This window comes from Chiloscyllium plagiosum, chromosome 37 (genome assembly GCF_004010195.1).
Source record: "Chiloscyllium plagiosum isolate BGI_BamShark_2017 chromosome 37, ASM401019v2, whole genome shotgun sequence".
Classification (NCBI taxonomy): domain Eukaryota; kingdom Metazoa; phylum Chordata; class Chondrichthyes; order Orectolobiformes; family Hemiscylliidae; genus Chiloscyllium; species Chiloscyllium plagiosum.
In genome coordinates this window covers 6,085,845-6,102,504 of record NC_057746.1, presented here as the reverse complement: position 1 = coordinate 6,102,504, position 16,660 = coordinate 6,085,845, and the positions used below count along the sequence as shown (strand labels likewise).

Here is a 16,660-nt window from a genome sequence, read left to right as displayed (position 1 = left end):
TGTCATCTGCAAACTTACTAATTATACCTCCTATGTTCACATACAAATCATTCATACAAATGAGGAAAAGCAGTGGACCCAGCACCAATCCTTGTGGAACACAACTGGTCACAGGCCTTCAGTCTGAACAGCAGCCCTTCTACCTTCGAGCCAGTTCTGTATGCAAATGGATAGTTTTCCCTGTACTACATGAGATCTAACCTTGCTTACCAGTCTACCACGAGGAACCTTGTTGAACGCCTTACTCAAATCCAAAAAGGTCACGTTCTCCACCATGTCCTCATCAATCTTCTTCACTACTTCTTTGAAAACCTCAATCAAGCTCATGAGACATGGTTTCCCATGCACAAAGCCATGCTGACGATCCCTAATCGGTCCTTGCCTTTCCAAATACAAGTAAATCCCTCAGGATTCCCTCCAACAATTTGCCCACCACCAATGTCAGGCTCACTGGTCTATAGTTCCCTGACTTTGCCTTCTCACCTTTCTTAAATAGTGGCACCAAATTAGCCAACCTTTAGTTTTATGGCCCCTCGTATCTGAAGGGAATGTAGCATGAACACCCAGTTTCTGGTATTGAGATAGCTCAAAAATAATCGGGATGTCGGGTTCCAAGCGATTGACTGTGATAGGGGATGGTCTGGTCGTTGGCATAGACAGATGTCTCTGTGGTGAAAACCAGAATGTTGCGTTGCCTTCCTAGTGCCACAATGAAGGATATCTCAGAGAGGGTGAAGAATGTTCTCAAAGGGGACAGGGACTGGCAGGAGGTTATTCTATACATTGGAACTAATGACATAGGAAGGGAAAAGGATGAGGTTCTGAAGAGAAAATATAGAAATCTAGGCAGGAATTTAAAAAGGAAGGCCCTCGAAGGTCCAACATGACACCCCCAAATCAGTAATATCTGGGTTACTCCCAGTGCTATGAAGTAGTAAGAGTAGGAATAGACGGATAGAGCAGATGAATGTGTGGCTGAGTAGCTGGTGCAGAGGTGATTATTGGAATGATTCCTGGATCATTGGAATCTCTTCTGGTGTAGAAGTGACCTGATAAGAAGGATGGATTGCACCTGAATTTGAACGGGGCTAACATACTGGCAGGGAGACTTGCTCAAGCTGCTCAGGAGGATTTTCACTAGTAAGGTGGGGGGAGGGCTGCAGGGTGATACTGGTGAAAAAGATCAATCTGAGACTGGTACAATTGGGAAAATGAGCGAGTCAAACAGTTAGGACAGGCAGGAGCAAAGCAGAGAACAAGGTAAGGCAGATAAATTAAACAATTTATTTCAAAGCAAGAGGCCTAACAGGGAAGGTCATAGTTAGGAACAATGGAGTGGGATAATATAGTAATTCCAGAGTCGTGGCTCAGAGATGGACAGGACTGGCAACTTTATGTTCTAGGATACAAATGCGATAGGAAGAATAGAAGGGGGGGGGGGGAGGAAAGGAGGAGGAGGAGGAGCACCGTTTTTGATAAAGGATAGCATGATTGCTGTACTTAGGGAGGATATTCCTGGGAACACATCCAGGGAAGTTAATTGGGTGGAACGGAGAATAAGATTCTTGGAAATAAGGCAGGGCAAGTGACTGAGGTGTCAGCCGGGGGACACTTATGGAACCCCAAAAGTGTGAAAACAGGTTTTCGGCCCAACACGTCCATACTGACCCTCCGAAGAATAACCCACCCAAACCCATCCCCCTACGCTATTACTCTACACTTACCCCTGACTAATGCATCTAATCTACAATTCCCTGAACACTAAGGCAATTTTCCATGACCAATGGAATGTAGGAGGAAACTTATGCAGAGAACCACAGGGAGAATGTGCAAACTCCACACAAACTGCCACCTGAGGCTGGAATCAGATCCGTGTGCCTGGGGCTGTGAGGCAGCAGTGCTAATCACTGAGCCACCATGCTGCCACTTTCGGGCCAGTGACCATTATTCTATTCATTTTAAAACAGTGATCGAAAAGGATAGACGAGATCTAAGTGTCTAACTTCTAAATTGGAGGCAGGCTAGTTTTGATGGTATTAGGTAAGAACCTTCAAAACCTGATTGGGGGCAGATGTTCACAGGTAAAGGGACGGCTGGAAAATGGGAAGCCTTCAAAAATGAGATAATGAGAGTCCAGAAACAGTATACTCCTGTTGGGTGAAAGGCAAGGCTGGTAGGTGCAGGGAATGCTGGATGACTAGAGAAATTGAGGTTTTGGTTAAGGAAAAGAAGGAATCAGATGTCAGGAATGGACAGCAGAGATTGAGTGAATCCTCAGAAGAGTATAAAGGCAGTAGGACTAAATATAAGAGGAAAATCAGGAGGGGAAAGGGGAACATGCGATAGCTTTAGCAAATAGGGTTAAGGAGAATCCAGATGGATTTTATAAATGTATTAAGGACAAAAATGTAACTCTGGATAGAAAAGGCCAGCAAGGCAGCCGATGTGTGCATCAACGTTTACTGTGGAGAAGGACATAGAAGATATAGAATGTGGGGAAATAGATGGTGACATTTTGAAAAAATGTCCATGTTACAGAGGAAGAGGTGCTGGATATCATGAAACACATAAAAGTGGATAAATCCTCAGGACCTGATCAAGCGTATCCAAGAACTCAGTGGGAAGCTAGAGAAGTGATTGCTGGACCCCTTATTTGCTCCTCTACATTCACATCTTTCATAAAATGTGGTGCCCAGAGGTGTACACAATACTCCAGCTGAAGTCTCGTAATGAATCAGTCAAGTTTAGTATCACCTCCTTGCTCTTATAATCTATGCCCCGAGAACACTTTATGCTTTATTAACTGCACTCTCCACCTGTCCTGTCATCGCAAAGTGCCAAACATCTATCCAAGACCTCTTCCTTATCAATTTTGAATCCTCCCAGTGACAGAGTCACTTTCTCTGTCACTATAACTTGGGCAGTATCCACTTCCTTCATTAAAAAAAATATGGCAAGTATTTATTGAACATCTCAACGACGTCCCTGACTTTTTACATAAATCTCTTTTGCTCTATGTTCAGCCCTACTTCCTTTGTACTCTGGTTTCTCTTCAGATCATTTTACTTCTCCTATAGTCAACCTCTTCTTGTTTATATGCATACAGAAGACTTTGGATTTCCCTTTATATTAGAATCGTAGAATCACTACAGTGTCAAAGCTGGCCATTCGGCCCATCAAATCCACACTGACCATCTGAAGACAATTCCACCCTGAGCCACCCTCTACCCTATCCCTTTATTTCCTATGGCTAATCCACCTAACCTACATATCCCTGGACACTATGGGTAATTTAGCAACGCCAATCCACCTAATCTGAACGTCTTTTTGAATGCTGGAGGAAAGCAGAGCACTCAGATGAAATGTACAAACTCGACACAGACAGACAGTCACTGAAGAGTGGAATCAAACCTGACTCCCTGGCGCTGTGAGAAAGCAGTGCTAACCATTGAGCCATTGTGCCACTCAGAACTGCTTTTTTCCCCCCATTTGCTTTCTCACCTACATGCCACACCTTCAATATGCCTGTTGATTGTAAATTGTATTTCTTGCTTTACATAAAGACACATTTTCCTTCTAGCATTAATTTCTTCCTGCTTTGTCCTCCAGTGAACTTTAGATTATTTTTATCCTACCTGTTCTATTAGATGGAATACACCTCGACTGTATCCTAACAAATCTCCTCTTTGAAGGTTTCTTATTATTGAACTATTGGCTTTCCAGGAGAAAGTGAGGACTGCAGATGCTGGAAAATGTGTTGCTGGAATGTGGTGCTGGAAAAGCGCAGCGGGTCAGGCAGCATCAAAGGACATCCTTTGATGCTGCCTGACCTGCTGCGCTTTTCCAGCAACACATTTTTAAGCTATTGGTTTTCCAGCCAATCTCTTGTTCCAATTCATCCTGCTCGGCTCTGTTCTTGCCTTATTAAAATCATCTCTCTGCTGATTAATCTTACTTACTCTTGAAATGTCGCATGCCATTCTTCAACACTACTCTGAATCTTATCATCCAACGATGCATTGTGTTATAAAATGCTACCCCTACTGAAATTTGATCCAGCTGGGAAACTTCATTTCTAAGGACCAAGTCCACCAACTCCTCCCTTGTTGGACAAGATACAAACTGCAGGTTGAAACTCTCAAACACAATCTGGGAATTTTTAACCTTCGCTATACCTTACAAAAGCGGTATTACTGTCTGTATTTAGGTAATGTAACCACACACTATAACTACTCCAAAAAGTTGACATTTCTCTACCTTCCCCTCAGATTTATTCCTCTACATCCTTTCCACTAATTGTTGCTGATAGAATATATTTGCACTCTTCTTATTCTGTAGCTTAATCTGAATCAGTTTTGACCTTGAACTCGCCAAGATATTCTGCTTCTGAAGCATTGCAATTGCCTCCTGAACCAATACTGCTACCCCTCCTCCTTTTCCATCTTTCCTGAACAATTTACAGACAAGAATATTTAACACACAATCCTGTCCTTCTTTGCGCCGGATCTTTGTCACTGCTACATCATAATTTCACTTTGTAATCCATGTTTGTAACATCCCAATGTTATTTACTATACTCATGTATTTACAGTCATGCACATTAGTTTGTTTTGGACATTCATGTTTCCTCCCTTACTGTGATTTCATCTATCAATTTACTATTCCCAATGAAGTGCCAGCTGCATCCCTAAGTATTTTACAAGCCCTGATATTCTACTTTACCGTCTCCCCATATGCCTGCCAATTATTTCAATGCCTGCATGGTGACAGTAAAAAAAACCCCATCAGTAATTCAATTCCGTGATGGTTTGAAGAGGTGCCATTTTCTACAGATCCAGTGTCCCAGGAATCTAAATCCCTCCCTCCTGCACCATCTTTCCAGCCACACATTCAGCTGCTTTAACCTATTTCTATACCCGTTTGCACATAACTCTGGGACAAATCTGGCGATCAAATAGCTAGATGAACTGGTAGTCATCTTTCAAAATTCTTAGATTTTGGAAAAGCTCCAGATGACGGGATAACTGTTAATGTTGCACATATTTTAAAAAGGGAGGAAGACAGAAAACAGGCATCTACAGACCAGTTAGCCTAACATCTGACTGGAAAAAGATAGAGCCTTATTATTGAGAATGCAACAGCAGAACATTTACAAATGTTCTGTAAATCAGTAGAATCAGTATTGATTAATGAAAGGGAAATCATGACTGGCAAATTTACTATAATTATTTGAGGGGGTAACCAGTATCAGTAATATATTTAGATTTCCAAAAATATTTTTGGTAAGTTAACTCACATCGGGTTGCTTACTCAGAGATCACAATGCTGGAAACAGTAGTTAACTTGAATAGCTTATTAATGTAAGACAGACAGTAGGGATGAGAGAGCATTTTCAGGGTGGAAACCCCCAAGTAGTGGAATACTACAGGAATCACTGTGGCATCACAAATTATTTACCATATATATTGATGACTTGAATGATGGAAATGAATTTAATATCATCAAATTTGCAAAAGACACAAAAATATATAGGATTGTTGAGAAGAATGAGAGTAAGCCTGATTAAAATAGGAAACTTTCAAAAGGAGTTGACAGATTAGATACTCAAATGTTGTTTCCAACTGCAGAGGATACAGGTAACATGCCAGAACTACCTGCAAATCAGGAAATGGAAGGGTGGAGGAACTTAAGAAATGTACAGCGAAAGAAAAGGGCATTGGGTAAATTGCCAAGCTCTGGGCTGACGGGTTCCTGGATCTGATGGTTTTATCTGAAGGTTTGAGTGATTAGTGAGAGAGTTGATGCATTGGTTTTAACTTTCCCAAAATGCTGAGATTCTTGAGGATTCCATCAGACTACAGTGAAAAACTGGAAAGAGTGCAGAATAAATTTACAAAGATATTGCCAAGACTCAATGGTCTGAGTTATAGGGAGAGGTTGGACAAGCTAGGACTTTTTTGCTTTAGTGCATAGGAGACTGAAGGGGGACTGGAGAGATGTATAAAATCAGGACAGGCATGGATAGAGTGAATGCACCCAGTCTTTTTTCCCCAGGGATGAGGAGTCGAAGACTAGAGGGCATCAGGTTAAGGTTAGAGGGAAAAGAATAATCAAGGGGACGAGAAGGACAACTGTTTTTGCACAGAGTTTAGTATGTATATGGAATAAGCTACCAGTGGAAGTGGTTGAGGTGGTTACATTAGCAACATTTAAAAGGCATTTAGACAAATACGTGGATAAGAAAGATTTAGAAGGATATGAGGTAAAAGCAATGACTGCAGATGCTGGAAACCAGATTCTGGATTAGTGGTGCTGGAAGAGCACAGCAGTTCAGGCAGATTTCGAAGCTGCTTGGATGCTGCCTGAACTGCTGTGCTCTTCCAGCACCACTAATCCAGAATTAGAAGGATATGGCCAAGTGCAAGGAAATGGAGTTAGCCTGGATGGACACTTTTGTTGGCATGGGCCAATTTGGGCCAAAGGACCTGTCTCCGTGCTGTAGGACTCTATGAATATGACTCAGTTATTCAAAGAGTGAGATGGAAAATAAGGCCAGTCACCATGACAGCTATCACAAGAATACGAAGGAGTTATTACTAAAGATGCAGCATCAAGACACTTGAAATAAAATCAAGTCAATCAGACAGAATTAACATGGTTTGAGACAGGGAGATTATGTTCACCCAACTTATTACAGATTGAAGCAGTAACATGTGCTGTGGATAAAAGAGTGATGTACTATAGTTAGTTTTACAGAAGGCCTTTGATAAGGTGCCACAAAGATTATAGCAGAAAATAATCACTCAAGGCAGATTTTGGCATGGATGAAAGATTAGCAGCTTTATAGAAAATAGGATAGGAATAAATGGATATTTTTTCAGGTTTGCAAGATGTAACAATGAGTGTACCAAAGGGATCAGTGCTGGGACCTCGACTTCTAATAATTTATATACCTGAATTGGATGATCAAACCAAAATGTGCAGTTGCTAAATTTGTTGACAAATACAAAGGTAAGCGGAAATGTATGCTGTGAAGAGAACATATGGAGGCTACTAAGCATATAGATAAGGCAACATAACAGGCAAAGATTTCACAAATGGAGTCTAACATGAGAAAGTGTGAAATTGCACATTTTTGCAGGCAGATTAAAAAGAAACAGCATCATAACAGTGAGAGATTGCAGAATTCTGGGATCTGGGTGTCCTAGCACATTAATTGTATGAGGTTAGCATGCTGGTATGGCAAGTAATTTAAAAACAAACTAATAGAATGTTATTGTGTGGAGAAAATTCAAACAAAATTAAGGTTATGTTTCACTTAAATATTGTACTCTACACATTACTGATCATCTTATTAAGGAAGAACATAAATATCCTGGAAGCAATTCAGAGAAGATTTACGAGACTGATACCCAAGATACTCATGTTGTCCAGCAGGAAAACATAGGACAGGTTAGGCAATGCATCTGCTGGAGTTTCAAATGATATAGACTAATTTCTTTGAAACATACAAGTTCATGAGGGGTCTTGACAGGGTGAGCGCAAAGAAAATGTTTCTGCTCAGGGGAGAATCTAAAATAAGACAGTCACTGTTTAAAAATAACAAGTCACCCATTTAAGACAGTTAAGGACAAATAATTTGAGATTCCTTGGAAAACTCTGCCTCATTAGGAACAGAGATACGGAATATTCAAGGCTGAAATTAAGAGATTCTGTTTAAGCAAAGCCAGTAAAAGGTTAGTGGGATAGGTGGAAATTCAGAATTGAGGTTACAATCAGATCAGCCATGCCTTTATTGAACGTCAGCTGAATTTGGCTTCAAACCAACATTTTATTCTGAATGGATAATGGATTGTAAGCAGTAATTCACACAAGTTGGGCAGGGACTAACAATGGAAAGGTAGTCAAGGAGACAACTTGGCAGGGAGTAAATGCCATGACAGCATGGACAGCTCCACATCCTGCAAGGAACTGGTATGATGCCCTGACATAGCAATATTGAAAGTGACTGCTCAGATGAAAGTTTGGACAGCAGTTGCAGAATAATCTTAGAACTCAGTGCACTCCTCAGTAACTGTACGTGACTGCTGAGTCCTGTGGACTGGAGCTTCAGCGATGATATTGCAGATTATTGCAAGTGACTAATCTCAGCCCCAGCAACAAAATGGGTGAGAAATAACATAGAGGCTTTTATTGCATTCACCATTAAATAAGTCACTGATTTGTATTATCAAATGTCTCTGCAGCCCAACTTCAGAGTAGACACTGAGGATGCAATGTCTGCACAGCGCACATCTGAACATGGGCTCCAAGCTTGGGAAATGAATGGATGGGAACTGGGAGGTTCTGCAAACAATTAATTTGGGTGAGGAGGGAACCAAGTGGATCAACCGAAGCATTGGGTGATAAACTGATTCCTCACGTCGTGGGCTGTGAGCTGCTGGCTTGTCTCTTCCTCATCCATTTCTTCCTCTCTATCATCCAGGTCTTCCTCATCGGATGAGGAAATGTTTTCAGGGACTTCCTCCTCTAGCTGCAGCCCCCTCTGCACAGCAAAATTGTGCAGGATGCAGCAGACGACCACAATGCGGGAGACCCTCTGAGGGCTGTACTGCAGAGGACCGCCAGACCTGTCCAGGCAGCGGAAGCGCTGCTTCAGGAGTCCCATGGTGCGTCTGATGACCCTCCTGGTGTTTGCATGACTCTTGTTATACCGCAGCTCAGCGGGTGTGCTAGGGCAAGGGAGTGGGGTCATCAACCACGTATAGAGAGGATAGTCTCTGTCACCGAGCAGCCAGCCTTTCACATTCTGGCACCTGCTGAAGAGAGGGGGGATGGTGGACTGGTGTAGGATGAATGCATCGCGGCAGCTGCCAGGAAACCGGGCGCAGACCTGCATAATTCGGTGGCAATGGTCCGCAACGATCTGCACGTTTATAGAGTAGTAGCCCCTCCTGTTGAAGGCAGCTGGCTGATTGTCCGGGGCCTTGATGGCAATGTGAGTGCAATCTATGATCCCTTGTACCCGGGGGAAGCCTGCAAGGGCAGAAAATCCTGACGCCCTATCATCCTGACTGCTTTCATCCATTGGAAAGCAGATGTAGTCATTGGCCCTGGCAAACAGAGCATTGGTGACCTGTTTGATGCATTTGTGTACTGCCGACTGGCTGATGTGGGAGATGTCACCAGCAGCCCCCTGGAAGGAGCCAGAGGCGAAGAAGTTCAGGGCAGTGGTCACTTTCACAGCTACTGGCAGGGCATGACCTCCAGGCCCGGCCGGCATCAGGTCCTGCTGCAGGAGGCTGCACAGATCGCTGACCGCCTGCTTTGAGAAGCGCAGCCGCCTCAGGCAGTCCTCTTCGGACAGCTCCAGGAACGTGACCCGGGGCCGGTACACCCGGTTGGCTGGGTACAGCCTCCGCCGTGTCCTTTCCTTGGCCTGAGAGCGCCGGCTGTCACCTGCCACCCGTCTCTGTGCAGACAGCTTGCATTGTCGCTGCTGCTGTTCCCGGTGTCTCCGCTCCAGCTCCTGCTGCTGCAGCAGCTCCTCCTCCTCCTCTTCGTGCAACCAGATTAAAGTTCCCAAGACAGCCCCCATCTGAGGTGTCCCCAGACCCCGTCGCTCTCTCTCTCTCTATTCTTCGCCTCTCTACCTGGTCTCTCTCTCTCTCTCGCCACCCCCACTGCCCTACCGTGTATATCTCACTTTCTCCCTCTCTGTCCGCGATCGCTCTCACCCCACCGCCTCTCTGTTTCTCCCCGTCTCTTTTTTTCTTCCCGCAGTGTGACCCACTCCCTTCCCCTTATCCTTCCCTGCCCCAATCTTTCTCTTCCTTACCCCCAAATCCGTACCTGCTACTTTCTCTGTTCGCCCCTCCTGGCTGTGTGTGTGTGTGTGTGTCTCTCTCTCTCTCCCCCCCTGTCCAAGGTAGACGCACTGACAATGCTAAGACAATTGGCCGAAACACAACCGCAGCTTTGACAGTGCCCACACCAGTCAGTGTCGGAACCAATTAGAGACCCGCTTGCGTCTGGGTGCCCCAGCTGAAGGGGGTTAGAGGTCAGAGAAAGCCAGTGGTAAAGGGTCTTACTGAGAGGGGGAGGGCGGGGTCAGAATGTGGTGACGTCATAACGCCGCGCCACAAGACAGCGGCGGCGCTCGGAGAGAGGAAGAGTTAGCCCCGAGGCCAATGACCCCGCCCCCGAAATCTCACCACACGTCCTCCAATCGCAGAATAAAACCGGAAACAACTGCGGACGCTGGAACTCAAACAGAAATTGAAATTGCTGGAAAAGCTCAGCAGGTGTGGCAGCATCACTTACTACTGAGCTTTTCCAGCAATTTCAATTTCTGTTTCTGAGTTCCAGCGTCCGCAGTTGTTTCCGGTTTTATTCTGCGATTGGAGGACGTGTGGTGAGATTTCGGGGGCGGGGTCATTGGCCTCGGGGCTAACTCTTCCTCTCTCCGAGCGCCGCCGCAGTCTTGTGGCGCGGCGTTATGACGTCACCAAATTCTGACCCCGCCCTCCCCCTCTCAGTAAGACCCTTTACCACTGGCTTTCTCTGACCTCTAACCCCCTTCAGCTGGGGCACCCAGACGCAAGCGGGTCTCTAATTGGTTCCGACACTGACTGGTGTGGGCACTGTCAAAGCTGCGGTTGTGTTTCGGCCAATTGTCTTAGCATTGTCAGTGCGTGTACCTTGGACAGGGGGGGAGAGAGAGAGACACACACACACACACACAGCCAGGAGGGGCGAACAGAGAAAGTAGCAGGTACGGATTTGGGGGTAAGGAAGAGAAAGATTGGGGCAGGGAAGGATAAGGGGAAGGGAGTGGGTCACACTGCGGGAAGAAAAAAAGAGACGGGGAGAAACAGAGAGGCGGTGGGGTGAGAGCGATCAGGTCCCGCCCCTTGACACGACCTGCCCACGAAACACCAAGACCCGCCCACCGCCCCCCTCTATTCCGCCCACTTGTGGTAGAGTGACCGCGCCCCTCCACCTGAGGTCACGCCCCTGACCAGGCTCCGCCCATTAACGGTCAGGCCGCTCCCCCGGGCCGGCTGGCGCCATCTTGCTGGTCGTTACTAGGGCGCGCGTTCCCCAGTGAGTCCGGAGGAGCGGAGCCCTGTGGGGATAAGGGCGGTCCCTGGGATCAAGAGCCCCTGGAGATGAGCTCAGGGAGATACAGGGGATCATGACTCGGAGAGAAAATTAGGGTCAGCGAGAAAACTGTGCAGAAATATTAAGGCAGACAATAACAGTCCCTCTCAGTATGTCTGAAAAAAAAACCCAGAAAAGTTGACAAAATGTGTTAGTCCGATAGAGAGTGAGTCTGGAGAATTGATAAGGCAAATTTAAGAGGTGGCAGGTGAATTGAACAGGAATTTTGCATCCGTCTTCACTGTGCAGGATAGAATAACGCCTGAGCAGGAAATAAAAATGGGAGACATGAACTGTGGAGGATCGCACTTACCAGTGATGCTGAATGGACTGTTTGACCTGCAGGATGCCAAACCTTGATGGACTCCTTCCCAGAGTGACAAGTAAGTGAGATGTGTTGGTTTTAATTTCCGCCACGCCCTCGATTCGGGGTACACTCCCATTAGATTGGATGATCGCAAATATAACTCCCTTATTCAAAAAGGGAAGGAGTCAGAAAGCACTGAACTACCAGGCCAGTTAGTTTAACAGCCGCCACGGTGAAAACATTCCAGACGTATTAGAGAAGTCATAGAGATGTACAGCACGGAAACGGACCCTTCGGTCCAAATTGTCCATGCCGGCCAGATATCCCAACCCAATCTAGTCCCACCTGCCAGCACCCGGCCCATATCCCTCCAAACCCTTCCTATTCATATACCCATCCAAATGCCTTTTAAATGTTGCAGTTGTATCAGCCTCCACCACTTCCTCTGGCAGCTCATTCCATACACGTACCACCCTCTGCGTGAAAATGTTGCCTCTTAGGTCTCTTTTATATCTTTCCCCTCTCACCCTAAACCTGTGCCCTCTCGTTCTGGACTCCCCCACCTCAGAGAAAAATGCTTTGTCTATTTATCCTATCCATGCGCCCCATGATTTTATAACCTCTACAAGGTCACCCCTGGGTTTCTCCAGGGAAAACAGCCCCAGCCTATTCAACTTCTCCCTACAGCTCAAATCCTCCAACTCTGACAACATCCTTGTAAATCTTTTCTGAATCCTTTCAACTTTCACAAGATCTTTCATAGGACATTTTGATAAATTCAAGGTGATTTGTCAGATTTGTTAAGGCTTTATTAAAGGAAAGGGAAATCAAGATTCTCCAATTTATTGGAGATATTTAGAGACAGTTTGGAAACAGACCCTTCGGTCCAACTCGTCCATGCCAACCAAGTTTCCCAAACTAAACGACCCACTTACCTGCTTTCATCCCAGATCTCTCTTAAACCATACCTATTCTTGTACCTGTCCAAATGTCTTTTATATATTCTAACTGTACCTGCAGCTACCACTTTCTGTGGCAGTTGGTTCCACATGTGAAAAAGTTACCCCTCAAGTTCCTTTCAAATCTTTTTCCTCTCATCTTAAAAATATTTCAGTTAGTTTTGCTACTCACCTTTTCAATGACTTATTACTTTATAAATCTGTATCAACTTAGATTAGATTCCCTACAGTGTGGAAACAGGCTATTTGGCCCAACAAGTCCACACTGATCCTCTGAAGAGTAACCTGGCCAGACCCACTTCCCTTTGACGAAAGCACCTAACACTGTGGCAATTTAGCATGGTCAATTCACCTGACCTGCACGTCTTTGAATTGTGGGAAGAAATGGAGCACCTGGGAAACACCCACACAGACATGGGGAGAATGTGCAAACTCCACACAGACAGTTGCCTGAGGCTGGGTTTGAACCCGGGTCCCTGGCGTTGTGAGACAGCAGTGTTAACTACTGAGCCACCGTACAGCACAAGCGAACTTCATTCGCTCCGTGAAAAAATTCTCAACCTATCTAACCTATCTTTCTAAGTCAACCTTCCAGTCTCAGCAACACCCTTGTAATTTTTTTGGACAATTTAATAATTTCTTCCTATAGCAGGGTAATCAGAACTCCCCACATTACTGTTTGTACTGTACTGAGATAAAGTGTCATGTCAAAGTTTAGTGCTGAAAAGAAAGTTTGTGGTGTACGTGGTACCACATTGGTATCTCGGAGGGAACGACCCCTGCGAATATGGACCTGTACACCTCGATCCCTCTATGTTGACGCTAGTAAGGGTTCTTTGATTTTACTGTATACTTTGCTCCTGCATTAGATCTTCCAAAATGTATCACTCACATTTTTCCAGATTAAAGTTCATCCACCATTTCTCCAAGTCCACGTCTCCAGCGTTTCTATATCTTGCTGATTCCCCAGGCAATTGTTCTTGCTGTCTGTAGGTCCCCCAATCTTTGTGTCATCCACAAATTTGTTAATCAGGTCACCTGCATTCCCCTTCAATCATATATATTACAAACAAGGGTCCCATCACCAATCTGTGCAGAACACCGCTGGTCACAAATGTAGAGACAGAAAAACACCTTTCCACCACTACTGTCCTCTCGGATTGAACCTGCTCTGTATCCATCTTATGCGATCACTAGTCGATTCCATGTAACTTCACTTTTCATGGACTGTAGCAAATCCATATAGACAATATCCAACAATTATCTTGGTCACTTCCTTAAAAAAAACCTCAATCAAGTTTGAGACACACAACCTTGCCTGCACAGAGCTATGGTACCTATACAGCATGGAAACAGGCCCTGCAGCCCAACTTGTCCATGCAGACAGTTTTCACAATTAAATTAGTCCCACTTACCTGAGTTTGGTCTCTATCTTTCTATACCTATCCCACCCATGTACCTGTCCAATTTTGTAAATGATAAACATATACTTGCCTCCACCACTACCTCTGGCAGCCTGTTCCAGACATTCACTACCCTCTGGACCAGTTTGTATCTCTCTGCTCTCACCTTAGACCTTTGCTGTCTTGTTTTAGACTCCCTTACCATGGGGGGAAAAGCTGTTAACTATCTACATTATCTACACCTCGCATGATTTCAGACTTCTGTAAGGTCAGCCCTCAGTCTCCTGTGCTGCAGGGAGAAATGTCCCAGCCTATCCTTCCAGTTCAGGTAGTGTCCCAGTAAATCTGTTTTGCACTCTTTCTAGTTTAGTAATATCCTTTTACCATAGTGTGACCAGAACCGCATGCAGTACTCTAATGTAGCCTTCGAGGCGAAAGTGAGGACTGCAGATGCTGGAGATCAGAGCTGAAAATGTGTTGCTGGAAAAGCGCAGCAGGTCAGGCAGCATTCAAGGAGCAGGAGAATTGACGTTTCGGGCATGAGCCCTTCTTCTAATGTAGCCTTGCCAATGTCTTGTACAGCTACAAACAAGATGTCCTATCTCCTATGTTCATTGCTCTGGCTGATAATGCCAAAAGCTGTCTTCATTACCCTGTCTGCCTGTGACTCCATTTTCAAGGAGCTTTGATCCTGTACCCCAATATCTCTGGTCTACAATAGTACCTAAGGGTCCTCCTATTGACTGTGTGAGTCCTACCCTGGTTTGCATTACCAACATGCAACACCATGCATTTATCTGAATTAAAGCCCATTTGCCATTTCTTGGCCCAGTTAGAACATACAACTCTATGCACAGGAATGAGCCTTTCGGCCCAGGATGTTGTGCCAATCATGACACCAAACTAAACTAATTCCTTCTGCCTAGCCTTGGTCCATACCCCTCCATTCCTTGCTTATTTTTGTGCTTATTTAAAGGTTTCTTAAACACCCCAATCATATTTTCCTCCAGTACCATCCCTGGCAGTACGTCCCACATTCCTGCCACTATTTTAAAAAACACTTTCCCCCACACCTCCTTTGAACTTTCCCTTTTCCCTTAAATTCCTCTTAGTTTTAGACATTTCAACTTTGGGCAAAATATTCTTTCTGTCCACCCCATCTCAATTTTGTAGGCTTCTCCCCTCAGCATCTGCCACCCCAGAGAAAACAGTCTGAGTTTGTCCAGCTTTTCATTATAGTTCATATCCTCTAATCCAGGCAGCATTCTGGTGATTCCCGATGAAGGGCTTTTGCCCAAAACATCGATTTTCCTGCTTCTCGGATGCTGCCTGACCTGCTGTGTTTTTCCAGCACCACTCTGATCTTGACTGTGATCTCCAGCATCTGCAGTACCCAATGGGCAAACTTCACACAGAGAATTACACAAGGCTGGAATCGGATCTCGGTCCCTGAGGCTGCAGTGCTAACCACTGAACCAGCATGCTGGAGGCTCACAGAATCTATACTGTACAGTGACAGTGATTTACAAGATCTTTACAAAGATGCCAATTCTCAGTATCGTAACAGAGATGGTGATTCATGAGCTATGTAGAGGTATTGATTCATGGGACCTGCACCAAGAGGAGTCTGCTCTGTAAAACAGTAAGCAGACAGTTTAATAGAAAGATGTTTATGACCTGGGTGATTACTGGGCCTGTTGCAGTGTTTCCTGTGATTTCTGTAGCTCTTGTTCACTGACTAACCTTTACCCTGATGTCCACAAACAGCCAGGAGTTTGATCACTTCTTTTTTCCTTCTCTGATTAGACACTGTGTGTACGCGTGCAGTTTGGATTGAAGGATCGACATGGAACTTCAAGCTGAAAGCCGAACACTCAAGAACAACGGACAGGGATCTCAGCGGCAGATTAGATGCAAACCATTGGCACCTGGAGGTGGGGGACTGGAGGATCTGCGCTGCAAACTGTGCGGGAAGGGTTTCCGTTGGCCCAGCCTGCTGGACACACACCTCCGTGTTCACACCGGAGACAAGCCCTTCGAGTGTGCCATGTGCCGGATGCGCTTCTATACATCCAGCGAGGTCACCAAGCACCAGCGATTTCACACGGGTGAGAAACCCTTTGAGTGCTCGGTGTGCACAAAGCGCTTCCACACGTCCAGCAACCTCGTACAGCACCACAAAGTCCACACTGGTGAGAAGCCGCATGAATGTGCGATCTGCAGCAAGCGCTTTTCCCGCTCCTGTGACCTGAGCAAACACCGGCGTATTCACACGGGGGAGAAGCCGTTTGGCTGCGCTGTTTGTGGCAAGCGTTTCCACACGTCGAGCAACCTCATCCAGCACAGGCAGGCCCACGCTGCGGAGAGGCCCTTCGAGTGCAGTGTGTGCGCAAAGCGATTCTACACCTCCAGCCTCCTGACTCAGCATCAGAAGATTCACACCGGCGAGAAGCCGTTCGAGTGCGTGGTGTGCCAGAAACGCTTTTACCGGTCGGGCTACCTCATTGAGCACCAGCGCACCCATACAGCAGAGAAGAGGTTTGAGTGCTCAGTGTGCGGCAAGAGGTTTCACACATCAAGCAACTTGAACAAGCATGTGAAAATCCACACTGGCGAGAAACCATTTGAATGCTCGCTGTGCGACAAGAGGTTTTATACTTCCAGTAACCTGACACAGCATCAGCAGATCCACACAGGGGAGAAGGCTTTCAAATGCAGTGTCTGCAAGAAGAGATTTAAAAGTTTCAGGTACCTGCTGCAACATCAAACGAAGCACACCGACATCACAGAATCGAACGTGCTAGATTAAATTCCACCTTGCAGTCTGT

General features: G+C 45.5%; 2 protein-coding genes across 8 annotated transcripts in view; one reads left to right on the top strand and one right to left on the bottom strand.

Moving 5' to 3' along the window:
- Window positions 1–6,453: 6,453 nt before the first annotated feature.
- Window positions 6,454–10,057, bottom strand: LOC122541156 (putative nuclease HARBI1). Its single transcript, XM_043677767.1, has one exon. The coding sequence runs from the start codon at window positions 9,596–9,598 to the stop codon at window positions 8,387–8,389; it is 1,212 nt and encodes a 403-aa protein (XP_043533702.1). The 5' UTR covers window positions 9,599–10,057; the 3' UTR covers window positions 6,454–8,386.
- Window positions 10,058–11,032: 975 nt separating this feature from the next.
- LOC122541612 (zinc finger protein 501-like) overlaps window positions 11,033–16,660 on the top strand; it is a 52,200-nt gene continuing 46,572 nt past the window's right edge. For 4 of the 7 annotated variants that reach the window (XR_006309623.1, XM_043678501.1, XM_043678500.1 and 1 more), the window contains exons 1-2: window positions 11,034–11,546; window positions 15,639–16,580. Coding sequence is in view for 6 of the 7 variants with exons in the window: in XM_043678501.1 (XP_043534436.1) it covers window positions 15,679–16,580 (902 nt within the window). In the remaining variant the exon portion in view is untranslated. Of the gene's footprint in view, window positions 11,547–15,638; window positions 16,581–16,660 lie in introns of all 7 variants that reach the window. The other 3 variants (XM_043678502.1, XM_043678499.1, XM_043678497.1) reach the window with 2 other exon arrangements.